General features: G+C 41.1%; 2 protein-coding genes across 3 annotated transcripts; one reads left to right on the forward strand and one right to left on the reverse strand.

The window, feature by feature from the left end:
• Window positions 1-17: 17 nt before the first annotated feature.
• Window positions 18-6510, forward strand: LOC116265509 (phenylacetaldehyde synthase-like). 2 transcript variants are annotated; one of them, XM_050080813.1, is made up of 13 exons: window positions 18-321; window positions 431-581; window positions 920-992; window positions 1245-1475; window positions 2243-2406; window positions 2668-2808; window positions 3461-3520; window positions 3988-4152; window positions 4236-4292; window positions 4505-4569; window positions 5285-5408; window positions 6003-6140; window positions 6286-6510. In XM_050080813.1, coding segments are annotated over exons 1-13 (1500 nt in total). In that variant the 5' UTR covers window positions 18-319; the 3' UTR covers window positions 6415-6510. The 2 variants fall into 2 exon arrangements, with proteins under 2 accessions (XP_049936770.1, XP_031502024.1); XM_031646164.2 differs by having other exon boundaries at window positions 19-321; window positions 428-581.
• A 990-nt stretch (window positions 6511-7500) lies between these two features.
• On the reverse strand, window positions 7501-10674 carry LOC116265513 (mitochondrial import inner membrane translocase subunit TIM17-2-like). The gene is made up of 2 exons (XM_031646174.2): window positions 9873-10674; window positions 7501-7717 (listed from the first exon to the last, which is right to left on the reverse strand). The coding sequence occupies exons 1-2, from the start codon at window positions 10547-10549 to the stop codon at window positions 7702-7704; spliced, it is 693 nt and encodes a 230-aa protein (XP_031502034.1). The 5' UTR covers window positions 10550-10674; the 3' UTR covers window positions 7501-7701.
• Between the last annotated feature and the right edge of the window lie 2562 nt (window positions 10675-13236).

Here is a 13236-nt window from a genome sequence, read left to right on the forward strand (position 1 = left end):
GTAGTGTTCATAAGACACGACTATTTCTTAGAATCCACAAGGCAGAAAAAATTTTGCACAAAAAAACGAATAAATCTGAGTCGGGAGCGTGTCATCACTGCTCACCATTCAATACAGTTCTCGAAAATGCGAGTTCGACACTAGTCGTGGTTCGACCATTCGGCGTGCTTGGCGCATGAGTTGATGATAGAAGCCATTTCCTCGATAAGTAACGTCCATTACCGCGGTCCACCACTCTCAACTCTGATCGTTTACTGGCGGGCGGCATCATCTCCATTCCCGCTTGTTGGCGCCAAAGACGGAGAAAGAAGGCCTACCAATGTAGTTGAACATCCATTCGTTTCATACCCTCATCGTGTTTTCATCTGAGATTGTTGGAATTTTCAGAGAAATCAAAATAAAAAACTGAAAGATGGGACTTGTGCAGGGGGGAGAACTGCAATGGCGAAGACATGAAGCAACGGGTTGCATTGAAGCCCATGGACGCCGAACAGCTAAGAGAATATGGTCACAAGGTCGTCGATTTCGTCGCCGATTACTACAAAAGCATCGAGAGCTTCCCCGTCCTCAGCCAAGTTAAGGTACGTAACTGGCCGGGTACCTTCGACTTCTACCCTTTACTGTGTGGATCCTCGCTTTCGTCGGTCATTGTTTTCCTTTTTTCCCTCAACGGAATATGTTTCCCAAGACTGTGATTTGTCGGTGTTGGTTGATCGCGCGCTGATGAATACTTCTTAGTGTCTACCAGCCAGGGTTTTCTCAGTTCTTGTTTTGCTTCCTTTCTGAATCAATCAGAAGGTTGGTTTGAAGAGTCGCCCTTCCACGGGTTGTTGGTAGTGTTTTTTTTTTTCTCCTTGCTTCATCTCATTGTCTGCATTCTTCAAATAGATATTTTTATTCCCCTTGAATTTGTTGGCAGCCTGGTTACCTGAAAGAAATTTTACCTCAATCTGCTCCAAATCACCCAGAGCCTTTGGAGGATGTTCTTAATGGTGAACTTTCTTTTACTTTTCGTTTTAACTGTGAATGATATGATCATTTCATCAAACACGTTTCATGACTTAATTTTTCCGTTGTTTTTGACATGCTACTTTTATTGCAACTATCTTGTCATTTGATATATCTCCAGGGCCATGGTCTACCAATTTCACATAAACATGTGGTGCTTATATTTTTTCATTTTCTGCAGATTTAATATCCAATTTACAAGTGGATTTTAATTGCTCAACTTTTGCAATGAACAGATCTTCAGCATAAGATTGTCCCTGGTGTTACGCACTGGCAGAGCCCAAATTATTTTGCGTATTTTCCATCTAATAGTAGCACTGCTGGGTTTCTAGGGGAAATGCTTAGTGCTGGATTCAATATTGTGGGCTTTAGTTGGTTGACTTCCCCTGCTGCTACGGAGCTTGAGGTGATTGTCATGGATTGGCTTGCTAAAATGTTGAAACTTCCTGAACAGTTTCTTTCGTCAGGCAAGTCCCTGTGCTTGTTGATGTTATCAATGCTAAAGCTCCTTTACGGTGTAGATCAGCCATTCTTTTGCCTTATTAAAAGCTTATCATTGTAAAACCTTGTATCATGAATTAGGGGTTGAAATACTAATCTGCTTTAGTATCACAGTCAGTCCTCCTATGTCTACCCACACGTCTATGTTGACATGGTCATATACTATCTTGGAACTGGTTGTTATACTAGAATCCACGTATGACTTTGTGAAGCCTTCAATTTAGACAAACTAGGAATGCAGACAGTTGGTCTCTGATTCATGTCCTTCTCTTTACTCCCCATGCAAAAATATATGTCCATGTTGACCATATTCCAGTTTCCACTTTAAAAGTGATATGTAGGAAAGGATCAAGTAGATGGAAATTGTGACAAGTCATTCTCCTTCCATGTTGGTCCTTGACATGCTTCTGTTCCCTTTTTATCTGGAGTCCATCTTTTTAACTGTTTTATTGCATATCTTCTCCTTTTCTTCCTCATAGTAAGTTCTCTTGTACTGTACTTTTAGGAACCTTGCGATACTTGTAGGCAAAGTTGCAAGGATAAGCAGCTTATGTTCCCTCATTCCTTATTTATTTATTTTTTGGGTTATTGGGGTGGAGGGTGTGGAAGGGAGGGGTTTGGTTTTCCTTGGAACCCCTTTACATCTTACCTTTGTCTTCAATGTTCAATCTTGTACTCTACATGCAGCTTTGTCCCCGATATTTGGTATGTGATGATGGAGATTCTGATGCAGGGAATGGTGGTGGAGTGATTCAGGGAACAGCAAGTGAAGCAGTTCTAGTTGCACTGTTAGCTGCACGTGATCGTACATTAAGGAGAGATGAATCAGTTGGTATTGATAGACTGGTGGTTTATGGATCGGATCAGACTCATTCAGCATTGAAGAAGGCTTGCCAGGTGCATTTGTTAATTGCATTTTTGAATGCTTTATAGTGCTGGATCACAATCACGCAATTGAGATTCATGGAATATGACTCATGCATTTTCAATGACTGATTCATAATTTCATATCAAGGCAGCTAATACCTTTGCCTGTAGAATTACCTGGTTTTGGAAAATATCACATGTGATGCACTTGTTAGCTTTTTCTTATATGTAAGAAATGTTGGACAACAGTTGGGAATCAGTACTAGGCTAACATTATCATATTGTTGGCAGATTGCTGGAATTCATCCAAAAAATTGCAGACTCCTGCCTACAAGTTCATCTACAAATTATGCTTTGAACCCAAAGGTTTTATGTGAAACAATCTCTGAAGACAGCAGGACTGGCTTATGTCCTTTTTTTCTTTGTGCTACAGTAAGTATGTCTTTAAATGTGTTTTTGTGCATTTGTGTGTATGTCTTTATATGTGTTTTTGTGCATTTGTGTGTGTGAGAATGTCTATTAAGTATTAACTGGGTCTTGGCTGCATCCAACTTCTCTCATTTCTGAATGTGTTGTTGATATGTTTGGCTTATGAATGATGAATATTCTTTATCTACATGAGTTTTTTATATTGCATACGTTTTTCCTGATATTTTTATAATTTTCTCTATTTTTTACATTTTTTTTATGAATTTCCCCAATTTTCCTATTTTTTACTTATTTATGAATTAAAATTTTAATTTTACAATATATTACGCTACATTTATGATACACATTACGATACCCCTTTTACAACATTGTATCAGATATCAACCTTTGTGATGTTGAAGTTTGTGTAGAAAGTAATTTACACAAATACAGTTTTCGATATCTGGCTGTTCAAATGTATAGGCTCATCAATTACCCTTTTTCATGTCTTTAGAGTGGGAGCTCATTTTCCTTCCTTTGATAATCTCTTTTTGGGCATCATACAATGGATACAATAATGGTCTGGTCTGCTACATAGATTTGTCCAACTTGTCATATATCCAATATATCTCTTGCTAATTCTTTTGTTGCCAAATAAACCTCAATGTTTTTTCAGGTTGGCACAACTTCCTCAACTGCTGTGGATCCTCTACCTGCCTTAGGAAAGATAGCTAAGGTGATTTTGTTTCCTAGACGACCCTTCTCTTTTGGCATTATATCATCAGTTTATCTCAAATGTTGTTCCTTTTTCTCCTTTTATGCTGTACTCACTTTGGGGAATGCATAAAAAGGTCAAGGAACTTCTATTGGCATGCTAAACCTGTGTTATGCTCTTGCATACTTGACAGTTGACAATGAACAAGATAATTCTTATCACCAAAATACTTTTTACTTGCAAGTCATCAATATTTTAGATTTCCAAAGCCAATACTTCAGTTGGAGCTCGGTGGTTGGTATGTAGTTGTGTGCATCCCGTGAACTCCATCTTGGGTGCATTTGACATATCTATCCTTCCCTGCATCATTCCTCAACTTCTTGGAAATTAAGAAACTTCCATAGGATACGCGTGCACTTTCTCTGTTCTGGCAATTTACATTTCTACAGAACGTTGAGATCTAATTCAGCCTTTTTTGGTCTTGGTAGGACAGCAAAATGTGGTTCCATGTTGATGCTGCATATGCTGGAAGTGCATGCATCTGCCCTGAATATCGGCATTATCTTGATGGAGTTGAGGAAGCAGATTCTTTCAATATGAATGCACATAAATGGCTTTTGACAAATTTTGATTGTTCAGCACTTTGGGTGAAGGTAAGCCACATTTTGTGATAGTTTGATACTTCTCTTCCATAGCTTGAAAGCTATTGGCCCATGCTTTTTTTCCTTTTTAGTAGGACTCAAATTCATTGGTTCAAGCACTTTCTACAAACCCGGAGTTTCTGAAAAATAAGGTACTCTCTTGTGCACAAATTTTATCTATTTCTTCTTTACTGAAATAGAAAAATCAGGTGATGATATCTTTTCAACCTCGCTGCTCTTTGCTAATATTAAGTTGTCTATCAATATCTTTGTTTATGGTCTCAAAACATTTAGAAAAAGTTGATCTCTACAAGTACAGTAGGTAAACGATTTTTGTTCAGACGATGACCCCTCAAGGCTACAGGTTTCAGAAGAAAGGCTTGTCATAGATTACAAAGATTGGCAAGTGCCTCTTGGGCGAAGGTTCAGGTATGCCCTCTGTATTCCTTTTGCTACTGCTTATACTTTTGGTGTCACTTAGTACATGCTATTGGCCCCATTGCTGGTACCACTAAGCATGTTTTATATTTCTTTACTCTTTCGTGGACATGTGATTGCTGTTGCCTCCACATCTTTGTATAGTATGATATTGAAGAGAGTTTTCCATGCTATTGTCTTCTTCAGGATCTTTCTCGCTCCTTTACATGTTTGATGTGTCTTGATGTAAAAGGGTATTTACCCTCCTTGTGCCACCTTGTCAATGAACTTGAATGAAAAGCTATTAGCGTCACAGTTGCAGTGGACCTTTTTGTGCTTGCTGCAGATCCTATTAGCTGATCTAGTAGTGGATTTACATACATGTCCTGCAAATGGTACGAAAATTTGTCTGTATTTGTCACGTTTTAAGTTGGAATTGACATGGAGAAGGACCATATTCAATTTCTGATTCAGTTGGAAGTTTCTGGATGGTGGAGCCCAAATGCATACTTGGTAATGGCAGATGCAAATAGGCTTGTTTTGCTTTTTGTGTCAACAGTTGCTAATATGAAGACAAATGCATTTGCGAAACTTACATATATGAAGGAGAAGAAATCTTCTTTTGGGTTTTCCTTTTCTCAACTCCATGATTGCTTGATCCATGATCTGGCATTTCTAGAGACGAAGTTCTTCACATTTGCAAATTATTTTGGTTATTTGGTTGCAGGTCGTTGAAGTTATGGATGGTTATGCGACTTTATGGTTCAGAAAACCTACAAAATTACATCCGTGGTCATATCAAGTTGGCTGAATATTTTGAACAATTACTTGTGGGAGATCCTAGATTCAAGGTAAGTCATTTTCCCGATTTGCTGGTTGAGTTTGCAAGCACTGAACTTCTCTCTTTGTTCTGGAAGCTAGTCTTTTTCATTAATGGTTGATGGTAAGATAGATTCGATGGTGTAAACGAGGGATCATGAACATTGATTTCTTTTCCATAGTGGTCATCTATATCTGAAACTGCAACACGGTTAGCTTTTGTCCGATGGAAGGATATGGTTTCGCTGCTTTGGCTGCAATTTGCAGCTAAGCGAGAGGCATTTGGTGGCATGTTGGTCTCATTCTGTTGGGTCCCATTGCAGGGATGGCAGCTACGCCATCATGCTGCCCTTTCCATTCCGTAATTTTATGTTCTAGTCTCAATCTTCAGAAAATAATCCATATTTCTGAGAACCTCTTTTTGAAGGTTGACTTCTTCGGAGTTGAGCCACTGAGAGAGCTCACAGACAGTTTTTTTTGCCTTCACTGTATAGTTTTGATTTGTTTGACATGCTGTGGCATATGATACTTTTTGGTTCGTTAAAGAAATGGAGTGTCAGACTTCAGAAACTTGGGGTCTATACAGCATTTGATTTTTCTTGTTTTCACTTATATTGACTCTGCAGGTTGTTGCACCTCGAACATTTGCACTTGTATGCTTTCGTCTAGAAGCCCCGAAAAATAGTCCTGACAATGGAGAAAAACTTAATCGAGATTTACTGGAGGCTGTAAATTCAAGTGGAGATATTTTTCTTTCGCATACTGTAAGTTACAAATTTTTTATTCCTTGCACCAAAAGCGAAGTGCAAAATTTTCTTCAAAACAGCAGAACTCTTGACAAGTAGTCAATGTTTGCCCAGGTCATTTCCTGTGGAAATGAAAACGGTAATCCATCCTTTTATTGAGCAGGTTTTATCTGGTCAATTCATTCTCCGAGTTGCTGTTGGTGCGCCGCTGACAGAAGAGAGGCATATCAAGGCTGCGTGGAAGCTGTTGCAGGAAAAGGCCACTTTATTGTTGGAGCAGGATGCTTTGTAAACCTGGAGTCTAAATTCATGTTGCTAAGATAGAATTCCTTAATCCAAACAGCCATGGGAATATATTCTTTGAATTAAAGAGCCAACATTATTTGCAGGTGTACGGACCGAGGCCTCAGCCGGTAAACGAGGTTAGCCTTTTATTGAACCGCAGCCCTTAAAACTGGTCAGTCGGAGCAACATTGTGATGCATCTTGAGTCATGCTGCGGATCTCAATTTCAATAATTTATTGTCACCTTAAAGACTTTGTTTGCCCAGTAAGATGCCCATCTTGGTGAAAGACTGGAAATCTAAGGTACAGCGTTCCTCTGCATGGAATGACCTCTATAATACAAAATGGCGAGTCTGTGGACCTAGCTTAGAGAGGCCAGATCACCTCTTTATTACTGTGTGGCGTGCTAGCGGGAGTAAAGTAAAGAGAACCAGGAAAGCAAAAAACATCCGTCGATCATCGCTGGCCGGTGACTAAATGATTCTGAAAAACTTCAATAGTACACTTAGGGGTAACACCATGGGCCGTCCCAAGAGGTTAGAGATAGACGAACGGGGCGAGTTCCAAAAAATGGATATTTCGTCTGTAAAGGCGTATAACGTACACTTCACATTCACCTCTACGGACTACGATTGACTAATTCTAATCTGAACGCATTTTCCCATGTTCTCAACAGTTTCACAATAGCAACTCGCAGGGCTGAACCATCCGCGCTTAATTCACACTTCCATCTTTTCCAACAAGTCGCACAATATAACCCGACGGGGGCTAAATTTGACTCGTTTAATGGAAGATTCCTGGAGAAAACCACCAGTAGATGGCTGTAGTACACAAGAAAACCACAAATTGGACCTTTTTTATGGGAAGAAAGCAGGGGCAGAAGACATTCCACCATTCAGTATTTCACTTCCGATGGAGTCAGGTGCTCAGTGCAACTTTGTTCAGGTCACCCCAGAAAATGCAGTTTCCTTCAGTTGCCCCCGCATCGCTCCTGGAGGATGTCGATGCCCGGTAATGAACAGGGATCACCCTCAACAGACTTAACAATAGAGCGATCGACCGTAGCCATCTCTATCCACCATTTTGACAGTCGCTGTTTTGAAGCGTATCCAAATTTTGAATAACATAAATTTTATGCTATATCGTTAAGAATCCAAATATTATACACTGCATTTCCAAATGTAACCTAATCATTCTGCAAAAAAATTATGTCTGGTCGACAGCAGATACAGCTCGCGGGATCTGAACTTGCCTTTGTTTCTGAAGAGCAGCCCAACCAACTCAAAGCAACTTTCTTATTTGTGCCATGACCTGCAACCGGAAGAAGAAATTTACGATTCAAATAAAGGCAGCCTTCTCAGTTCACGAGCAAGTCGACATGATAAAGCAGCAACTACACTAGCGAAAGAAAACCAGATAAACAAGAGATGGGATATTACCGGTAGTAAAACAGCATTCATACGTCAATAATGAAGATGACAAAAAGAAAGGCCAAACTAACAACGACCATGCCTAAACATGTGTCACTAAAGAAAGTATCTTTTTAGTGGCAATGTTATGAAGGGAATGTATTTGCAGTTTGACAAAATTCTTGCTAGCCAAACGTACTTCTGATCCGAGGGTTTCTATTTAGAAGAAGACAACAGTTGGTGCACTGAGGTTTTCGAAATTCCTTCAAGTAGCGCCCAACGTCTAAACTAGTCAATCAAGCTGACGGCTTTATCATTCTCATCGTGAACACCTAGAAAACATAACTAAATTCTTTTAGAAGCAGTCAGGCCCACGAAGCCATACGCTAAAAGCATGAAGAGATAAGCTAGAAATTAAGATTAGAGGGGCAAGGCAGATAATGAAAAAACATGAACGTTTTAAAGTTTTTTCAAAAGCAATACTAGCAAAGTAACACCACACGTAAACATGCAACGACCAGTCTAAGATAAAAAGTTTTTAAGCAATAAAAAAGAACCCAAATTAAAGCTCTCCAGTATAACTTGTACAACAAAGAGTTCCATGAGTACATCCGCCTTTGCATATGAAGAACATAAGAGATATGATACATGCGGAGCATTTCTCTAATTAAAAGGCAAAAAAAGTGTCTAGTTTGTAATTTAACGTATAAAGAATGCCTTCAACAATTCACATAATGAGAAGAAAAATAAAAAAGAAAAAAACTGATACTACGAACAACGAAAAACAGATACTTTACATGCAAACTAACTAAAGCACATTCATAATTTAATGTGTACATTATAGAATAGATGCCAAACTTACGCATACTTCCCAAGGCACTGCTTTTAATCAGTGATATCAACATGTTAGCTTTATCTACCAATAAACTCAAACGTGATCTCAACAGCGAGGTATGGTAAAGTAAGCAGAGTGAGATTAAGAATTACATTTGGACGCATTTACATTGTTTTGCATTTCTAACTGGGCCTGAGTCAAACTGGAACCCAAATCCAGCTAAATATGAACCTATTTACATATCAAGTCAGACTTATTGCTACCTGGAGTCACGGAGTGGGAGATCACAAGCTTCTCCCCAACTAAGCAAAAGAAAAGTTGGACCTGGCAATAGAAAAATGTAAACCATTTGAAATCTGGGTGCGCACTGCCTAAACTGCAAAAAGATGAGAACTAGGCAAACATCCACATAGGAATGACCTCCCGCCTGAGTGAGATAAGCATATCTAGCTAGCAAGGAAACTATTGCTAATGCTTCACTTGGAAAGAACGAACAACTAGAAGGCAAGACATATCGTCGAACTCAAGAGTATCCTCAGTTTTTCCTTTCTTCAGATGGTGAATTCATGATACGGTAAACATTATCATGCCGTGATGATGACACTTCCCATCATATCTACAGTACCGAAAATTCCCCTCAATGCGACAACCTGAGGCATTCCCTTAGCATAAGTGGATACGGCACAACACAATTCCAGCATAATGTACTACATGAATATCAATCTGAAAAGAACTAAAAGAACTAACAGGCCTCATCCTTGCAAGAATCAAAGTAGAAAGATCAATCCCACCACGAGAGCTTAGAAAACTGAAACCTAAGATTTAAGAACCCACACCATTGTAATGACTGAACTACAACATCGACATCTCCCTATTACAGATGCAAAATTTAACAACCGTTTGTTGCATAGACCAAAAAGGCTCAGGAAAATGGTGACACTAATAAGACACACAGCAAATGATTGTTCACCTGAAAGCAACCGAAAACTGTAATAACACCAAATTGGAACATGAATCCAGTAATACACAATGGTGATTTTAATTATGTACAGTCATGACTCCAAAAGAACGAGCACGCTGCCACGAGGCAAGCCACATAACATAAAACATTTATATCAGAAGAAAAAAGTAGAAAAGAATTCCTAAATATGCAAGACTATATGGAGCATCTCATCAGCGACTGATAAAAAAAACGAACATCACATGGATACCGAAACCTCACCTGGAAGATCGGAGACACGGAAAGAAAGGAAACCCCTCACTTGTATTCGAAAGTGGGGATGGGTGTGCTTGGAGAATCAAAGCTCTCCAATACCTCAGTCTTGGCTGAACCAGATGGCTCCGTCTCCTTCTTCCCCCAAAGAAACCGCCAAACCACGAAGATGACTCCTCCGCCTTTGGCCGTTGATCAACTCCGATCTCCACCCCCGCAGGGGTCATCATGGCGGGAATCGGCTCCTCCATTGGCGGGAAATTCTGGGGCGCGCTGAGCACTTTATTAAGCATGATACCGGCGCCCTCGATGAGGGCGAGGAGGACCCCTCCGAATATGGCCGATCGCGAAGCGGCGCCAAGACCCTGGCGCATCGAGAGGAAGCCGCCGGTAGCAGCTCCGGCGATGATGGAGTTCCAAGGGTCCTCCTTCTGTCGGACGTAGACCATGGAGCAGTCGAAGGCTGAGAAGAGGCCACCCCAGACGGCGAAGCTCCCGCCGACGCGCGGCGCGTTCATCCGGACGGCCTGTACTCCGCCGACAACGCGCTCGCCCTTCGGCGAGTTGTAGAGTCCCTTGATGAAATGGAAGGCGGAGCCGCCCACCGCGCCCATCCCGAACGCTCCTCCTATATCGTCCAAGATCCGGTCAGGGCACGGCTCCCTCGACGTCTCCGGCGTACCCATTGTCAAATAACAGGAGACCTCTCTGGCGTTCTTCTTTTCCCAGGGGACGGAAATGGACGGAGATCGCCGGAGACGGGAATGACCAGAGAAGGAAACCCTAAACAAGGGTGGAGGAAGGAAGCTTGGCCGCAAAGACACGATTTATAGACAGAGACATACTTGCTTCAAGTTCAATCTCAGGTTTCCCATTTTGCCCTACCCACGGTTTTCCTTGCCGCCAAATCCTTGATCAAAGGGAAACCGGAAACGGAAAAGGAAACGTGTTCGGGAGACGGGAAAGGGAAGCGCGGTTCTAATCGTGGGAGAAGCGTTTATGGACTTAAAAAAAAAAGAAGATTCATATGTTACGAGAGATCCTTCTCTTATGTAACTTCAAAAACTATACCCTGTGATATTTAGTTTTTCTTATTTTTATAGTCGGGCCTAATAGATCGATATATACCCATGTGAAAAACATGTAAGAATTATATGAAATTTTATGTACCTACAAACATTCATACTATAACATTTATCTTTTTAGTCTACTTTATGTACATAATCACTAATAATGCAAAAAAAGATAATGTCTATTTCATCACATTGGATTATGGTAGGCCGTAGCGGTTGGGATGAGGGTTGGTAGGCAGTCAATTCCTATGTCGAAACGTTAGAGAAGTCACCTCTATGTGTTGCAAAAATGACTAATGACAAACAAGTTAAACAGAGACACACAAAGCAAACACTCTACAAGGTCTTTTCTAAACCATGAAATAAAATACTCTTCGTGCTATCCCAAAACTAAAAATCTTCATTATTCTCAAGTCTTGAGATCCATATATTAAAAGCATAAGAATTTCAAATTCAAGGTTTTGGTAAATGAGTGACCTAACATATTATTAGATTTTCTAACAATCTAAATTTCAGAAATAGTTGTTTCATCCATGCACCGATTTGATTCGATCCAACTTCTACTATACCGGATTCAATCTATCTGAAATTGTAGGAAGATTTTGGAGTAAAGTATGAAGATTTTGGAGTAAAGTATTAGAGATTGATGACTGTTGTACTAAGTGGTCTGTAGCCCAATTGAACCAATAAGGGAGAGAGAACATTTTTCAACATTCCATGCAAGAAAAAGAAAAAAGCTCCAGCTGAAAAGTTGGATGATTTAAACTTCTTAGTTGGATGATTTAAACTTCTTAGTTTTCCTTTGGGAGGAGGAAATGGTGATGCAAATGCTCCCAATGATGTTTCACATATGGAAGTTGACTGACAAAAAGGTGAATTGATTTATGGGCCATTTCCATTATTGACATGGTGGGGTGCTTTGCATGGCATGATTTTAATGAGAATGGATTATTCAGTTTTGATGTAGACCATCAACTTCCAACGGCTCTTACTTTCTTCCATCCAATGGCGGACCCAAGATTTTTCATTAGTGGGGCACTGACACAACTTTGATGTGGGCACTAATATAATTTTAGAGTCATAACAATGTAAAGTTAACACATTATATTGAAATTTTGATGAACGCTAGCGTGAGCAGTGGCCCACCCCAACCAACAAGTAGGTGCGCTATTGCTCACATCATGAGCTTATAGATTGTTTTAAGGCCATAAAAAATATTGGTCTCCATTGCAACTTTGACCCCAAAAGGGGCATGAGAAAATGAGTACGGATTCATGGACCCAAAGTTTGTACCTTGATCAAAGATGAACTCTTATTCTATGTTCGCCATGTCAAATTTCTTACATAATCAAAATATGAAGAGAATTTTGATTAATCTAAGAGGTAGAGGAGAGACCAAAGGAGTGCATACTTCCTTAGTTTCTTCTTACTCAATGAAGGTTCCAAGAGCTCAGCTGTTTTGCTTTATGCCAGTCCAGGTTGGTATATCTAGTAGGTGGGCTCGAGCAGGAGGAGGGTTCGAGGAGTTCAACTGGGCCGAGTGGGCTCGCCGGTTGCGGCTTCTTTGCTACAGGGTGGTTTGACGTTTGACCAGAGAAAAGGTCAACAATAATATGACCGCCCACCAAAGAAGCGTCAAAGCACTTTCTCTTCGACCTGCTTCTCCTGAAAGGATCCGCGGATTGGGAGGGGATTCGGAAATGCAGGAGAACCCACCACCGGATTCCGACAGAGACCCAAATTCCGGCCAAGAACCGGCTGATTCTCCCGCCACCAACGAGGAGGTATCGCTGCTGCGAGACGAGGAGACCCTCGCCAACGCCAAAGAGGAGAAAGAAGAAGAGGAAGAGGAAGAGGAGGGCGCGGAGGAAGAGGAAGTGTCCCGTGAGCCCAAGAGGAGGAGGACTTCATGCCCCTCAGCAATTGACGCGTGTGCGCCGGTGGCCGAGAACTCCGTCGGCGTGCCCCCTTTCTCCTTCGACACGAAGATCCAACCGATGTACTTGACTCCCAAGTTCGGGTCCTTCTCGGTGCCGAAGTTGGGGACGTCCGATCTTCAAGATCCGGCGTCAGCCCGGTCGCCGGAGGGAGCCAAGGAGGCCAAAGGGGAGGCCGGAATCGGGCCGGACACGAAGCCGCTTGTTGGACTGGGCTCCGCCGATGGTGGGCACGCAACCAAAGATGAACGATGAAGAAGAAGGGGCTATCCGCATTTGGGGCTTCCCCTTTGCCCCTTAATTTTTTTGCTGGTTCTGTACTGATTTTTGAAGGAAGCACCATGGTTAATGGCGTCATGTATC

Source organism: Nymphaea colorata, chromosome 12 (assembly GCF_008831285.2).
Source record: "Nymphaea colorata isolate Beijing-Zhang1983 chromosome 12, ASM883128v2, whole genome shotgun sequence".
NCBI lineage: Eukaryota > Viridiplantae > Streptophyta > Magnoliopsida > Nymphaeales > Nymphaeaceae > Nymphaea > Nymphaea colorata.